Source organism: Chiloscyllium plagiosum, chromosome 1 (assembly GCF_004010195.1).
Source record: "Chiloscyllium plagiosum isolate BGI_BamShark_2017 chromosome 1, ASM401019v2, whole genome shotgun sequence".
NCBI classification, from domain to species: domain Eukaryota; kingdom Metazoa; phylum Chordata; class Chondrichthyes; order Orectolobiformes; family Hemiscylliidae; genus Chiloscyllium; species Chiloscyllium plagiosum.
In genome coordinates, this window is record NC_057710.1 from 114847066 (window position 1) to 114864780 (window position 17715).

The 17715-nt window shown below is 42.2% G+C and overlaps 1 protein-coding gene across 4 annotated transcripts in view; it reads left to right on the forward strand.

Moving 5' to 3' along the window:
* LOC122551941 (complement C1q tumor necrosis factor-related protein 7) overlaps nt 1-17715 on the forward strand; it is a 50707-nt gene that overhangs the window by 16077 nt on the left and 16915 nt on the right. For all 4 annotated transcript variants that reach the window (XM_043694514.1, XM_043694535.1, XM_043694521.1 and 1 more), the window contains one exon: nt 10746-11003. In XM_043694514.1, the coding sequence (XP_043550449.1) occupies nt 10754-11003 (250 nt within the window). In that variant the 5' untranslated portion in view covers nt 10746-10753. The remainder of the gene's footprint in view (nt 1-10745; nt 11004-17715) is intronic.

Genomic DNA, 17715 nt, shown 5'->3' on the forward strand with positions numbered 1-17715 from the left:
TTTTGTTTTAAATGGCAAAGTAAAAAGACACAGTCCTTACAAGTTTTAAAGATAAATGTATATGACCGCTGCTGAAGACAGAACAATACTGTAAATTAGGTGAAAATAAATGTCAGCTATCTTTGCACTTAAAATTCCTTTGACAGTTCATGACAGGTCATGAACAGAGTGTGTCACAAAAATTGTATGTTATACATTCCGCAGGTGCTATTCAGCCTCAAAGGGGGTGATTTTTTGAGATAATTTAGGTGCTAAACAGCCTCTGAAGTGGCCAAGGTAGAGCCATGAGCTCCAGCATTGAGCTACATGTCATTCTGGTAAGGGAGTGGAAGCACAAACCAAGAACAGCTGCTCAGGGGATTATTAAGGATCTAACTGTGAATGTGTAAACTCAGTCACCCATACTGAAAGACCCACACTGTAACAGCAGTGAAAGGTAGGGGAGGTAGTGGTGTAATAGTAGCATGATAGGACTAATAGACCAGAAACCCAGGGTAATACCATTGGACATGGCAGATGATGAAATTTGAATTCAATAAAATTCTGAAATTTAAGTCTCGCCGAATGAAGACCAGATAACTATGGTTGATTGTCTTAAAAACTCACTAGGTTTATTTGTTAATGCCTTTTTAGGGAAGGAAACTTGACAACTTTATCTGCTTTGGCCTGTGAGTGGTTTCCTTGAAATGGTCCCAGCAAGCCACTTGAATCAATTAGGAATGGGCCCAGGCAATGACACTCATGGTCCTATATAAAAAAAAATTGGCTACATGTACTGCTCCATGAAAGTTACTTAAAACTAGCATTCGATTGCCAAACCAATAGAAGACTGTTTTACCACCTTTAGGCAAATTCACATTAGACTATGGGAATCATAAAACCATAGAATCCCTATAATGTGGAAACAGGCCATTTGGCCCTCGAGTTTACACTGACCCTCCGAAGAGCATCCTGGCCAGTCTTGCCCTCTTACCCTATCCCTGTGACCCTGCATTTCCCATAGCTAATGCTCCTAACCTGCACATCCCTGGACCCCATGGCCAATCCGTCTAAACTGCACATCTTTGGACATCAACTAGGCCTGAAATGGTAAGCTAAAACCAGACTTTTAAACAGGCATACCTTATGTTATGGTCCAGCTGATGTTATTACTGGCAAGTCAGATCCTAGACTGAAATCAGGCTTGGTAAATCATATTTGTCTTTTTTTTGGTTTAATGAGGTGGTGTCAGGATATCAATGGAACATAAGCCTTCAATGTTGCAGAGGTTGTTTTAATATTAAAACGAAAGGTTATTATGCAACAGAAATGATAATAAAATAGAATAAACTCTTTACAGACGGCGTACATTTAAATGTTTCAAAACACAGGGTAAAAATGTAAATTAATCCTGTTTGTGGCAATCCAGACACTCCAGATCACCTTTGGTGACTTCATCAACCAAAATGGCTTCCACTTCACTAATGTTCAGCTCATCTACAACTACACAAGGTTCAACATCATTATCTCTGCAAGATTCCCGGGGAGATCCCACATTGATTCTATTCTGTGTGGGGCAAACCTCCCTGTGATATTCACACCCCAGAATTAGCAAATAATTTCTTGTAGACGAGGGCTACACTCTGAAACATGACTGATGGCACTAGTAAGGAGCTGATACAGTGATGCCGAGGAAAGACTGCTGATCATCAGAACTATGATAGAGGAAGGAAACACTGTTCCAAAGGTGCACTTAGGAGCTGACACTGATCTGGGGAGCTACACTTTAGTTTGTATCAGTCAGGGTGTTCAGGGTGAAAGTGGTCTCATGCGTCATATGCGATATTGAGCTACAAAAAGGGCTGTAACTTCAAGAGGAAGAAGGTGCTGAATGCTTTGTAGGAGGAAGCTGAGAAGGAGCAACAATTAGAGGAGCGAGAAGGGGAGGACTGTGATGTGGTTCGGGTACCAGCATTTACACAAAGTAGTTAATGTATAAACCAGGTATTCCCAATCGAGAATGTGTGGCAGTACAACCAGGTGTCACACATATTCTTAGCCCACTTGGCAAGCCCCCAAACCTCAACACAAAGCAGTCTCAAAATCAACAGTTCATCTCTTTCCCAGTTGCACATTCTCCTCTTTAACCCTGACGTTGTGGCTTTTCACAAGGGTATAAGGCCACTGTAAGGCAGCAATGATAAATAGGAATTACAGGAAAATAGAACTATTAGATAACCTTCGTGGTACAAAATATCTTACCAGAAACATAACACAGTGATACTTTGTTAAAGACTTATGTGCAAACCCTTATGTAATCATAAAATTCCACTCCTGTCCTTTTTCAACCACCACATGGTGCTATCCTTTGGCTTCACCAGAATCAGCCTGCTCACATTTGCATGGGACTGCTCAGATGCACTTGGTTGATGAGGTTTTGGAGCCCATGAGGATCCTGCCAATGATTGGTCCACTTGCACCTGTAGAGTGGGTATCAGGACAGGAGGCAACATGTGGTGTACTGAGGAATGGATGAGAAGTGAAAGTGCTTCTACTTCCATAAGAATCTCTACTTCCATAACATCTTTCTCCATCTGATAGCCCACTCATTGTGCCCTGCCAGCCAAATGCTACAGCACTTTGCTGGGTTGAGTCAGGCACTGAATCATCAGTCTGACTTCATCCTGTTTAAAGTGTAGACTTAAGGTCTAGTCTTTATGGCCTGGGCAAGTTTGCACTTGCTTGATTGCTCATTTGATGCTCAGTGTAGGTGACCACTCTTTCCATGGATTTGAACGTTATCACAAAGATCGAAACTTCACAGCACATTGCTGGAGACAGATGGCTGAAATCACTCTTCAAGTGTGCACAGAGCCTCTGGAAAGGTTGTAATAACCCTGAGACACTTTCAACTACTGCTTCAGAATAGTTCTCATTATTGATAACCACTGAGATTCAGCTCTTATATCCAGCTGAGCAGAGCTTGCAGTATCCTACACTCTCTGATAAAGATTTTCCTCAGCTGTACCTGTCTCCAGCTTCTTAGCTTGTCCACTTGTGATATAAACTTCATCATGTGACCACTAGGCTGTCTACTGTGGTAGCAAGAGCCTTAGCAAAATGGAAGTCAATGGAAATATCCAGCTGGTGGACCTTAAAGCTGAATTAATAAATTTGGAATTAGAAGCTAGTCTCAGTCATGGTAACCATGGTAACATATTATTAATTGTCATAATAACCCATCTGTCCCATCCCAGGTGACTCCCAACCCACAGCTTTGTTGTTGACTTTTGACTGCCCTCTGGTACCAAGCCACTCAACCAATTAAAGATGGGGAACAAACGGTGGCCTTGCCAGTGATGTTTCACATTCCATGAAAGAATAAAGAAGAAAGAAAAGACGCATCTAGAGTATCGACTCTTACCTAACTTAAGGAGCAACAGGCAGATGTAGATTCACTGAAACAAACAATGCTGGAGAAACTCTGCAGGTCTGGCAGCATCCGTGAAGGGAGAAACAATTAATCAGAGTCGAAACATTGGCTCTGCTTTCTCTCTCTTCAGATGCTGCTGAACCTGCTCAGTTTCTCCACCATTCTCTGTGCTTGTTTCAGATTTCCAGCAAACATAGTAGTTTGCATTTCTTGTAGACTCACTATGTCAGCTTTTTCCAGAATCATAGCACAGCAGAAAAACCGACCCAATAGATTTGTGCTGATGTTTTCCTCCACAAAAACCACCAAGCCAAATTCCATTGATCACAACCATAATGTTTATCCTCATCCTTCCTCATTTAATCATAAGTATGTCTCTTGTGAGTAATTCTCCCATGAACCTCACAATTGTCCACTTCTAAAATGTCTTTTCATTTACTTGTATGTTTTTCTCAATTATCTCGCACACACTGTCTTAATTTTTCTAAACTTTATTTTGGTGGAACTATATATTTGGGATTAATATTTGTTCTGAAAAATACCTTTTACTTGGGCCTACAAATATTAAATGTGTGTTTATTGTTTCAAATTTGACCTATTTCTTCTGTTTATCCATGGATCCACAGCAAAGGAAAGGAATCAAAATATACTCTTCAAGTATTTTCTGCTGCTAATTACAGCTCTATTTCTTGATATTTCTTTCCATTTGATCCAGGCAACTTTCCTTTTCATTGTGCAATGATTTTTTGACTATTCCTATCAAGTACCTTTGCACTTAATATCTTTTTTGTTCAGTTTCCAACCCAGTGCTGAACCTAATTATATCCTGCATGGCTTCTTATTTATAGATTTCCTGTATAAATTGCCCATTTTCCAGAATAAAATCAATTCTTTTTTTGATTTGGAGACACCAGTGTTGGACTGGGGTGTACTAAGTTAAAAATTACACACCAGGTTTTGGTGAAACAGGTTTATTTGGAAGCACTAGCTTTCGGAGAGCTGCTCCTTTGCCAGGTAGTTGTGGACTATAAGATTGTAAGACACAGAATATATAGCAAAAGCTTACAGTGTGATGTAACTGAAATTATATATTGAAAAAGACCTGAATTGTTTGTTAAGTCTGTCATCTTTTAGAATGAGCATGTTGGTTTCAGTTGTTTCATATGTAAATCTCAGAACATTTAAAACTTACATTCTCAAGTGAACTTTAACATTTGGTGCCATTTCGGCCCAGATACTGCATTTAAGATGTGAGCCGCCCTGTGTAGACTATATGTGCCACAATGGTCAGACTGATTCTAATCTAAAAAATTGACTTACAGAATCTTACATGGATTCATGCAGTTTTTGAGCAAAATAAAATGTAATTCTGCAAGTACAAATTCACCCCACAAACTTATATGTGTTTGTGTGCTTGTGGGTGTGTATGTGTGTGTGTGGGCGGGGAGGTGTGCGGGTATTATAAGTGTTGGTGAGAGAGTGTGTGAGTGTAAAGGGGTGTACGGCAGTGAGAGGGTGCATGTGGGAGTGAATGTGTGAGCATATGAGAGAGGGTCTGCGTGAGTGTATGGGCCTGCAGAAGAGTGTGTGTGTCTGTAGGAATGTGTGTGTGTCTGTAGGAGTGTCTGTGTATCTGTATTTGTGTGTGTGTGTGTGCGCATCTGTGTATGTGTGTTTGTGTGTGTATATAGTGCAATGGGGTCACCTGTAATGTGACATGAACCCAAGGTCCCGGTTGAGGCCATCACCATGGGTACCGAACTTGGCTATCAGCCTCTGCTCGGCCACTTTTTGTTGTTGCCTGTCCCAAAGTCCGTCTTGGAGGATGGTCACCTGAAGGTCCGAGGTCAAATGTCCTGGACCGCAGAAGTGTTCTCTGACTGGGAGGGAATACTCCTGTCTGTTGATTTTTGTGCAGTGTCCATTCATCAGTTGCCATAGCCTCTACTCAGTCTCGCCAATTACAAACACGCACTCCTACACACACACACACACACTCTCCTACACACACACATACACACAGAGATACACAGAACTCCTATACACATACACACTCTCCTACAGACCCATACACTCACGCAGACCCTTTCTCATACACTCTCACATACAGTCCTACACTCACTCATGCACCCTCTCACAGACTTACACCCCCTTACAGTCACATTCACACACATTCACACACTCTCTAACAGACACTCATAAAGCGCTCGCCCCCCCCCATACACACACTCAATGCACACATACAAATGTAAGTTTGTGAGGTGAATTTGTACTTGCAGAATTACATTTTACTTTGCTCAAGAACTGCATGAATCCATGAAGGATTCTGTAAATCTGTTTTTTTAGATTAGAATCAGTCTGACCATTGTGGCACAGACAGTCTCACACAGGATAGCTCACATTTTAAGTGCATTATCTGGGCCAACATGATATCAATTATTAAAGTTCACTTGAGAATGTAACTTTTAAATGTTCTGAGATTTACATATGAAAGAACTGAAACCAGCAAGTTCATTTGAAAAGATGACAGACTGAACAAACAATCCAGGTCTTTTTCAATATATAATTTCAGTTACATCACACTGTAAACCTTTGCTATAAATTCTGTGTCTTACGATCTTATACTCCACAACCACCTGATGAAGGAGCAGCACTTCAAAAGCTAGTGCTTCCACATAAACCTGTTGGACTATAACTTGGTGTTGTGTGATTTTTATTTATTTTTAAAATTTGAGTGATAGCGCATTGACTTAGTAAATAGTCCAGAACAGACTGAACATATTGCTTTTCTCCAATATTTTTCACATGGCTAAAAATTTCAGCAATTATAATTGCATGGTTAATATGTGTCTTTAACTTGTTTTCACAGTTCATCATCCATTTCCTTTCTACTGTTCGTTAACGTATGACAGTTAAATATTTAACCTCATAATGTCAGCAGAAAGTGTCTTGAATTACTGAAGTGTGCCAAATGTTAAACTGGGCAGGATTGATGGTCAGGAAATCAATCCCCATTAGCTCCAGAATAATCACTTTGTACTTCAGTAGGCGATAGTGCCTCATGGCAGTACAAAGTTGAAATACTTGCAGGGATTTGACCAATCTCAATTTTCAATTAATTCTGAGGGGCCTCTGAACCAATTCTCTATTTGAATCCTTTTGATGAGATTGCGTATTTCCTTCTGTATTAAGAGGAATACAATGCTGCTGGAATTAATGACGTCTGTGTTGATACTGTGACCAGTTTGATCCCAGTTATTGCAAAGTGCCATTGACAAAGAACAGCATGTGGATACAGTATTCTCCAATTGATAAATTATAAATGGTTGAGGGTGGGGAGGAATTTCTAAGTTTGCAAAGTATTAAAACTAAAATATTTAAGTTTATGATGTGTCAGAATACCCACATCTTCCTCTTCCCCCCATCCTTACATTCTACCCCAGGGCACTTTCCAAACCCAATTTGCACAGAGTTTTATTTCATAGTTTGCCAAGACCAAGCCACGTGATATAGTTGTTGTTAAAAAGATTTCAAAACAATTTGATGAAATATCCTCCATCTTAAAAAATTTCAATCGTCAGGTTGTTTAGAGGACCTAACCCCACGATGTGCCCTTCCCTCTCAGAGAATCGTGGAATATGGAAGTAGAACGCCCAATGGGAGGGGCCAACAGGATTGGCCAGTCCTCCAGCTACTAAACTCAGTGTAGAGGTGGTCACTCCTGAGGCAGATGGAGGCATTGTTGAGGCTGGTAAAGAAGGAAGGCACATGTGATATTTCCCAAATGACCTCTGCTGCAACCTCCTGGTTTTTGCTTCCTCTACCAGTCTGTGGTAGTGGGAAAGGGCAGTTTGAGATATTTTGCTGCCAATCCTCATTTGGCTTTGCTTTGTCATAGTTCGATCTAGTGATTGATGGATGCATTGCTGTAAATTATCTACAGAAGATGTACTCCCCTTAGTTAGGAAGTTTTATTGCATGCTAACAACCACATTTAGCTGAGCTTCACTACGAGGACTTGTGGGGTCTAAACAATCATTTAATCTCTTCAAAAACTGACAGTAAGACTCCTGACCTCCACCATGCACTGTGTGACATTACTAAAATGGATAATGTTAATGTATTATGAGTATTAACTACTTCAGAGCCATGAGCTTACACACCAGCCCAGAGTTGTCGTAGGTATCAGTAAATTCCTTTGCAAGTTTTCCTCAGAGCGCAGCTGTGCTGATTTCAGCTGTGGGGCTCCATGATAGCAGCAAGGCCAGCAGCCTCTGCACTCCTTCTGACCTTCTGTCTTGGGATTTCACCATGGTATTGTTGAATTTCTATTGGAGAGTGGGGTCAACGCATTTCCTATAAGATTGCTGTGTGCAATTACATTCTAATTGTCCATTTTATATAACCTGATCAAATGCCTATCACAAATGAGAACAGGGAGTCTGCTTCTGGGAAAATCTGGAAGTGAGAGTGGAATTGACGTGCCTTGGACAAAGTTTCCAAAATTGCCTCAACAGGGCAGGGAAGATTCTGCTAAATCTTGTTTCATAATTAGACCTGAATTCAAGGTCATAGTTCGATAGAAAGGGTTCAAATCAATGAACATATCCTGGTAGACCAGGGAATGGCAGATGTGGTAGATTAATTCTTCATGTCAATCTCCTTTTATAAAATCTGTAAGTAATTACAGGCCACATTTGACCACATCTGGAATCAATCAGAAGTTCAGAGGTTGGTTAATCACATGCTAATTAGAAACATTATGTACAAAATATGAGCACAAGGAGAAGATATAACACATAAAGATAACAGTCCAAAATATTGACTCTTTGCTGACCAATGTATTAACACAACCAGTTTTCTTCTGAAATGCTGTCTGTGGTACATGTGCACACCTCTGATATAAGGTGGGACATAACACCAGCGCTTCACCAGAGACTCTCACTGATGATGTTGCCTAGTATGGTGACGAAACGTGTGAAAACAAACCTTCGAGCTCAGCGAGCTAACATACATACTTAGGATCTCAAAGTATCCATCAGCAATGGTATCAGCAGTCCTCGCACTGCACCCATAAAAATGTGATCCCTTAGTTCCAATTCCTCCACCATTGCCGTATCTGCTCCCAGGATGAACAATTTCAATCCAGGACATCCCAGATATCCTCCTACTTCAAGGACTATAATTTGCCCTCTCCCGTGATCACAATGCCCTCAAATACATCTCCTCCCATTTCCCACACGTCTGCCCTCAAACCACCTTCCCCCAACCCCAACAAGGAGAGAATCCCCTGGTCCTCAAAATCCAGCAGATCATCCTCTGCTATTTTCACCTTCTACAGTCAGAACCCACTACCAAAAATATTTTTCCCTCTCCACCGCTATCTGCATTCCGTAGGGACCATTCCCTCTGTGACTCCCTTGTTAGGTCCACACTCCCCACCTACCCCCATCCACACCCGGCACCTTCCCCTGCCACTGTAAGAGGCACAAAACCTGGGCCCACAGTTGCCCCTCATCTCCGTCCAAGGCCCCAAAGGATCATTCCAAATCCGGCAGAGATTTACTTGCATATCCTTGAACCGCATTTACTGCATCCGTTGTTCTCGATGTGGTCTCCTCTACATCAGACAGACCAAGCAATAACTTGCAAACCGGTTCAGAGAACATCTCTGGCCCATACACACCAACTAACCCCACCTTCCTGTGGCCATCCGTTTCAACTCCCCCTCCAACTCCGCCTATGACATGTCCATTCTGAGCCTCCTCCCCCGCCTACACAAGGCCACCTGCAAACTGGAGCCTACAACCTCAGGGCCTCAACATTGAATTCACCAGTTTCCAAATCTCCCCTCCCCTCACTTCATCCCAGATCCAACCCTCCGATTTGGCACTGCCCTGTTGACGTGACCTACCTGTCCATCTTCCTTCCATCTATCTGCTCCACACTTCCCACTGATCTATCGCAAACACCACCTACCTGCACCCACCTATCGCCATCCCACCTACGTTACCCTCAGCCTCAATCCCCCTCCCTCTATTTATTTCTCAGCCTTTTCCCTGTCCCCAGTCCTAATGAAAGACTAATGCTCGAAACTTCGACTCTCCTGCTCCTTGGATGCTGCCTGATCTGCTGTGCTTTTCCAGCGCCACACTTTATTGAAGCAGAATGAGCAGCCAATGACATTGAAGTATTCTCGCAGGAACCAAACTAAGTAGTTAAAAATATTGATTATCGTTTTTATTTAAATTTTCAGACAGTGAAGCAAATAATTATGATAGAATTAAGAAAACGGTTAAAATTAAAGTGTGCAAACTGCAACAGGAAGTTATTTAATTGTTGATACTTATTGTTATTTATCAGCAATGAAAAAATTGGCATAAACGTAAAGACAAACATAAAATAAACTTTTCAAGATCAAGGTTGAGATTATTCAAGGTATCTTTGAAACTGGTAAATTTGAAGTTAAAGACTTGTCATTCAACAAGCTAATTCTCAAGGGTTTTTTTGTAACACAACTAACAGCATAAAAGTGGAACGTTTTAAAAGTTCATTGTTTGCTTAGATATTCCAGTCCCCAGGAACTTCAGCAACACAACTTCTGGAGAAATTACTGAAAACATCTCCTAGATTTCCAATAGACTATATGCTGTACACGTACAGACTTCTGAAGTAGCTGTCAGTTCAATACAATGACAACAGCAAATACTGATAGTTTCCGATCACTCCCACTTCAAGCCATGGGGCTAACATGAAAGGTCAAACACTTGTGAATTTCATCATTGTTTGGTAAGATTTTATGATCAGAAATTTGGAGAATAATTTTTATTAAGACTGTGTTTTGACGAGATTAAAATTAAAGGCGAAACTCAACCAATCAGAACCTTCTTAGAAAAAGGTAGTTCAGCTTTTCTCTTTAGAATGCTAATGAATCCTAGAATCTGTACACTGCAAAGAGAGGCCATTCAGCCCACTGAGTCTGCACCAACCCTCCAAAGGGTATCCCACACAGACCCTCATCCCTGGACACTACAGGCAGCTTACCATGCCCAATCCTCCTAACCTGTACATCTTTGGACTGCAGGGGGAAATCCAAAGCATCCAGAAGATAGTCACCCAAGGCTGGAATCAAACCCAGGTCCCTGTAAGGCAGCAGTGCTAACCACTGAGCCACCATGCCATCTTCACTTTGCAATTACTTCATAAATGAATCAAATGCTTGAATGTTGCCACCAGTAGGCAGCAGTGAGCACTACTTCATGTCTGAACAATTTATGTGAAAGTGTGTCATTGTCAAACTGTATTAAAGCATTCTGTGCATATTTTTTTATAGATCTCAAGATGTTTGCCTCACTTTACCTGGCAGCTTTTTTTTACTGCATATCTGGCCAAGCTCTTCTGAGCAAACTCAAGGGAGATCGAAGATACACCAGTAATATTTCCAAGTTAATATGTAGTGTACCTGGTTTACCTGGCCCACCAGGGCCACCTGGAGCAAATGGAAACCCAGGACCTCATGGACGCATAGGCCTCCCAGGCAGAGATGGAAGAGACGGCAGACCAGGAGAAAAGGGAGAGAAAGGGACATCGGGTACAGTATTTACATTTCTTTATTTAGTCAGCTATGTAGAAATATACTTTTCTTACAAAACCGGTCAAATTAGGATTAATGCTAAATTACATTTGCAATATACCAATCTCAATATGGATATTCAACACCTTAAAATAACTGTGTTTAATGGAAATCTGAGAGTTAGTCTGTTGGAATAATTAGTTGAATCTGAGAGCAACTTTCACGCAATCAATAAAGATTTCCATGTAAAGGATCATTTCACTTTTTTCTTTAAATGCAATGGTCTAAAGTAAACAGTAGGTTGATCAAGTAATCTTCAATTAGTGCAGTTAATAAAGACATCAAAACAGAACTTAAATGTATCTTGTGTCAATCAGAAGTTCATTTATCTGCATGTTATTGCCATACTGGGACATTATAAATGTTTTTGAAGTGCACATTAATGATACACAATTGGAAATCATCACCAGCCCTCTTTGTTGTAGTTTCTTTAATATTAGACTGCTTGTCCAATGTTTCTCGGTAAAACTAACCTTACCCACTTTGATAATATTAGAAGGGTGGTGATTAAAGTCTTATTAAAATGTTAGTAACTGCTGGAAAGTTCCCACCATTTCAACCAATGATTCTGGATAGAGAGATAAGCTGCCTACTGCCTGCTTAAAGTCAGCATGGTGCTAATTCAGATATTAATAACAGAAAATGTTCAAAATACTCAGCAAGTGAAGCAGCATCTGACCCTTCAGAAGGGAACTCATCGATGTGAAATGTTAACTCTGTTTCTCCACATAGAGGATGCCTGATTTCCTAAGTATTCCCAGCATTTTCTGCTTTTATTTCAGACTTCTAGCATGTGCAATATTTTGGTTTCGTGTCACATATTAATCATCATCTATGACACTATTGATTCTTGACATGATTTTCACTTTGAGTTGAACAAGACATCACCTGCATCTTTCCCATTGAGGGAATGCCATGAGAAGGGGATTAATAAGCTCAAGAAGGCCTCTAGGTAAGTTGTAATGTTCTTCCATGGGACCAGGAAGAGCAGGACACAGAAAGGAAGATTTAGGCCATCGACCTCTTCTTCCTGTTTCCTGCTGCAACACCCTCAGAAGTCCCCTTTTTCTACAAACTTTCAAAAGCCCGCATGAAAGTAGAGCAACAGTTCATTGATGGTATCTTAATGAAGCTTGTGGTGACCATGGAGAGTGGCAAACAAAGGGTAAGCATTAGTCTTCTGTTTGGATAAGTTAAAGTACTTCCCACTGAATTTTGATGACTTTTTAAACCATCCTCTACAAACTGTAACAGACTGTGCATCCTTGTAACTGTATCCACTCTTGGTCACAATTTTCTACTGTGTCAAACTATTCACAGCTTTTGTTCGATTTGATTCTGACCTGAGCTTCAAATCCCGTAAACCTTCCATCACACATATCACTTACTTATATATTTGCAACGTTGCTCACCGCTGATAATGACTCAGGCACTTTTTTTTAACCTCTGTTGAAATTCTTATTCATCCCGTCACTATAATCGGCTCAATTCCTTTAATATTTCCTTGCTAAACTCCTAAATTTCGCCTAACCTAAAGTCCACTTTTTCAGAAGTCAGAACTGACTTCATGTAGCCCATAACCCCTTCATTTGCACACCCACACCCCAAACCTATTCATGAATGCCTTAAGCTTTGATAGAATCTCCTGTGTCCCCATTTAAAGAGTTATATCCAGATGCCTTAGGGGCATCAGCAGCTCTCTAGTTTTATGAAGATAGACCCATTTCAACTAAACTTTAGATCAACAACCTCTACATTTAAGATTTCATATTATATATTGTACAGCTTTGTTTTGAGGGTCAGATATTATGTCCCTTTATATTTTGTTCCACTCTTCCTCATGTTCAGTCTATGTCATTCACTATCCCATTGCAGGTATTTTGCTTTGTGGCACACCCTGTCTCTCTCCTCCTGGAGTTTGTTTTATCTCATGATCTAGATTAAATATTACCAAAAATCAGATAAGTGTAAATGTTGGGGAGTTTCATGGAGTATTTCTCTCCATGAACTTGAGCTAATTATCTCCAGGAATTCTCTACTGCTGACCTTATTATGTATGTACTGCACCTCAATGCCACTACACTTGGATTATCATGTGATCACTAGTGGCAGAATTACCCACCACTACTGGGACCTTTTGGGATTTACACTACCAGTGCCAGAGTTAATACCAGGTCAGGTGGTGTCAGCCATAAACAGATCTTCAGAGAATATTGAGAGAGAAACAAGAAAGAAAAGCTTCAGATGGTACATGGATGGTATGAGTGACACTTTGTTGGAAATGAATTCTCACATCTATAAGTATGTTGCCTCTTTACATCATCAGATTTTGCATTGACTGTTATTGTAACTGCAGCTGCAGGAATGGAGCTACAGATGCTCCTTATCTTTAGATTAGATTGCTTACAGTATGGAAACAGGCCCTTCGGCCCAACAAGTCCACACCATCCCTCCGAAGAGCAATCCACCCAGACCCATTCCCCTACATTTACCCCTTCACCTAATAATACGGGCATTTTAGCCTGGCCAATTCACCTGACCTGCACATTTTTGAACTGTAGGAGGAAACCGGAGCACCCGGAGGAACCCCATGCAGACACGGGGAGAATGTGCAAACTCCACACAGACAATTGGCGGGAATTGAACCCGGGTCTCTGGCGCTATGAGGCAGCAGTGCTAACCACTGTGTCACCATGCCGCCCCTAGTGCTATACAATGTTGGAATCCAGTCAGAAGTACAGCATAACATAGTCATTGCTGCAATGCAGGAGCATCCCATGTTAGAAAGCTTTTGTCCAGTTGTTAATGTTAACTTTTACTAAGCAACAGGAAAAATGAAGAAGCAACAAACAAAACAAAACTGCATTTGCTTCTGGGAATAAACCAGCCTGAAAGCTTTTCAATGAACATCATAATTACAGTCAATGACTGACCGCTTAACCCAACTCACACCTGTTGGAAGTGAGTACCAGTTACGTCCTGTCTGGTTTATTGTGTCCAGCATTGCACTGCTGTGTCATGCTGATGGCGATGTTCCTCCTGCTCAATGTCCTCAGCTTCCTCCTCGGTAGCCTCCTGCTGTTCTCAAACTCTTAAGCTCAACCCTATCCCCTCATTATCTGCTCTAGTTCTACAAAACACCTTGGGGTTGGTGAGCTTAGTTGGCCAGACAGCTGGTTTCCAATGCCAATTGAGTGGCTTCAATTCTTGCCTTAGCTGAGGTTACCGTGAAGGATTCTCCCTTCTCAGTCGCTCCCACTGCCTAAGGTGTGGTGACCCTCAAGTTAAGGCACCACCAGTCCTTTTTCTCTAATGAGAGAGCAGCTAGTTGGTCTGACTCTACCTTTAGAAAACTCAGCAAACTTCTATTCTGTGACACACTCTATCTGGACAATACGGCAAGGCCCTTATACTGGGAGAAAGTGAGAACTGCAGATGCTGGAGATCAGAGTCGAGAGTGTGGTGCTGGAAAAGCACAGCAGGTCAGGCAGCATCCGAGGAGCAGGAAATTTTAGGTTTCGGGCATAAGCCCTTCATCAAGAATCTGGAGGTCCTTATACCTCCAACTGATTCAATCATCAAAATTTCAGGGAGCTTACTGTCTCCTCCTCAATTACATTGGTGGAAGTAGAGGCTCCATTGTACTTACACATGGCCTGAGTCAGGGGTTGCCTCATGTATTTATCAGCCATGGTAGCACTTGTCTCCCAATAGCTATCCTTGTAAGGCATCTGACCCTTGAAATGAAGCTGGGAAGTAAGACTTCTCTTATAAGTATAATGGCTGCTCCCAGGGTACTTGATGCTGACTTTGATCACAGAGGACTTGTGCAATGACCAGATGGCAACCTGTTCAACTGATGAAGTCACCTACGTGATGATGTGGGGTTCTAACGTGACGTGTACAGTAAACAGAATCCTACACCTGGAAGAAGACATGCATATTCACAAAGCCTGCCGCTTGGGTGTCAACATGGAACGTATCACAGGGAGACAAGATAGGTGGTGGGAACTGACATAAATTGCATCAGTAACAGCCTTGATACCTTGTGGGTTGAGAGATCCCACATGTGTCCTTGGAAGCAGCCAGTTCCATAAAATGATTAGTGCCGCTGTCACTTTGATGGCCAGTGCGATAGAAAGGCTACTTACCCCTTCAGTACACAAGTCCTGCTGTCAAGTATCTATGATGGCATCCCGGGACAGCAACAGCACGGCAACTCACTTATCTGCAGGAATTAGCATTGAGGATGATATCCTCTAGGCTTCCTGTAGCTCGTCCACTCTCTGAGGGGAGTTCCAGCTATGAATCTGGCAATTGGAGGCTGCTCAGAAGCTGCTGGTCTTAGACTTGCTGCTGCATTTGTTCCTTCACAATTTCTTTGTCCCATTGCTGTGGCCGCAGCCAATGGTGATGGTTCTACTGAACCTGTGTGGGGAATATCAGAAATAACACAAGTCCTTAATAATATGAGCCGTCAGCATTGACATCACGCACAAATGACAGTTTCACATAGTCCTCAATACAGTGGGAGATGGAGTTTCTGGCAAGGAGAGCACTGGGATGGTTCAACATGGATGTGACATTGGGTCATTATTCCAAAGCATGCAGAACAAGTCATGTCATGTAAATACAGTAGGAGATTGTAAATGTGTTAGAACTACTGTAAATTTATGTGATTCCTTCACACTCATGTACATCTGATATTAACAGGGAAGCACAGATGATAGGAGCAGGAGTAGGCCATTTGACCCCTCATGCCTGCTCTGTATTTAAATATGATCATTGTTGATCAACAAGCTGAATATTCTAATCCAGCCTTCCATTATATCCTTTGATCCCTTTAGCCACAAGAGCTATATCCACCTCCTTCTTGCAAACAAATATTGATGGAGATTGGTGTCTGTCCACCTCTTAGACTGATCACTGCTGGCAAACATGAAAAGCTGTCTGGCTATATGTCAGTACTGAAAAGGAAGACAAGACCAAAGTACCAGGCGAAAGTGAGGACTGCAGACACTGGAGATTAGAGTAGAGAGTGTGGTCCTGGAAAAGTACAGCAGGTCATGCAGCATCTGAGGAGCAGGAGAATTGACACTTCAGGCAAAAGCCCTTCATCAGACTCTTTCCCAGCACCACACTCTCGAAGACCAAAGTACCATGAAGTTGTAAGTTCTAAAAGATGTTGCAATGCACAGAAAGGCAAGGTAAAGCAGAGATGTTATGAATGTCAAGTAAGTGAGAAGTGAGTGAGCACTAAGAGAACAAACTAAGAGCCCTGAGATGAACTGTCAACAATGCACGAGGTGCTTGTCCTGTTGGGCAAACTGATCTGGAATCAACATTCCAAACGACAGTACTGAAGGACTGAACTGTGCTACAGGTGGAAGTGTGCTATGAGGATGTTTGCAGCTGGTGCATATCCAATGCCAGCCTCCTTGGGTGAATGATTGCTGAAGGTCACTGCTCAGGGCATAGGCCCTGAGATGTTGGCCACTGTCAGCCAAGATAGATGCCCAGAATAGGAAATTGTGACTGGAGTCATCTGGTCACCACTCAGTATTTCATGCTGGGAACTGTTGCCATCTAATTTCTCTCCAGTGCCTGGTAACACTACATAACTATAGTAAAATGGGACAAGATTAGGTTAAAAGGAGATGTTAATGCATGCAAATCAACTTGTCAACAGCTATGTATAAAATTCTCAACCGGTTGTTAAAATCTTGGTTTTGGAGAAATTGTGAACTTTTGTTTATCAACATCAAGAATGGAATATTTCCATTTTCGCCAAATTCAATTCTGATACAATGTTGCTCATTGTTCAGGGGCTGGTAAACTCTTTTTACTGTCCCTCTCCCTGGTGTTCTCTCTCTGATACTCACTGTCCTTCTCCCTGGGGCTTTCTCTCTGTAACACTCACTGTCCCTCTCCCTGGTGTTCTCTCTCTGACACTCACTGTCCCTATCCCTGCTGCTCTCTCCTCTATATCACTCACTGTCCCTCTCCCTGGTGCTTTCTCTCTGTAACATTCACTGTCCCTCTCCCTAACACTCACTGTGCCTATCCCTGGTGTTCTCTCTCTATAACACTCACTGTCCCTATCCCCGCTGCTCTCTCTCGTAACACTCACTGTCCGTCTCCCTGGTGTTCTCTCTCTATAACAATCACTGTCCCTATCCCTGCTGCTCACTCTCTGTAACACTCACTGTCCCACTCCCTGGTGTCTGTCTGCAACACTCACTGTCCGTCACCCTGGTGCTTTCTCTCTGTAACACTCACTGTCCCTCTCCCTGGTGCTTTCTCTCTGTAACACTCACTGTCCCTATCCCTGGTGCTTTCTGTGTAACACTCACTGTCCCTCTCCCTGCTGCTCTCTCTCTGTAACACTCACTGTCCCTATCCCTGGTACTCTCTGTCTGCAACGCTCACTGTCCCTCTCCCTGATGTCTCTGTCTGTAACACTCACTGTCCTTCTCCCTGGTGTTCTCTGTCCGTAACACTAACCGTCCCTCTCCCTGGAGTTCTCTCTCTCTGTAACACTCACTGTCCCTATCCCTGGTGCTCTCTCTGTGGGCAGCACGGTGGCACACTGGTTAGCACTGCTGCCTCACAGCGCCAGAGACACGGGTTCAATTCCCGCCTCAAACCACTGACTGTGTGGAGTTTGCAC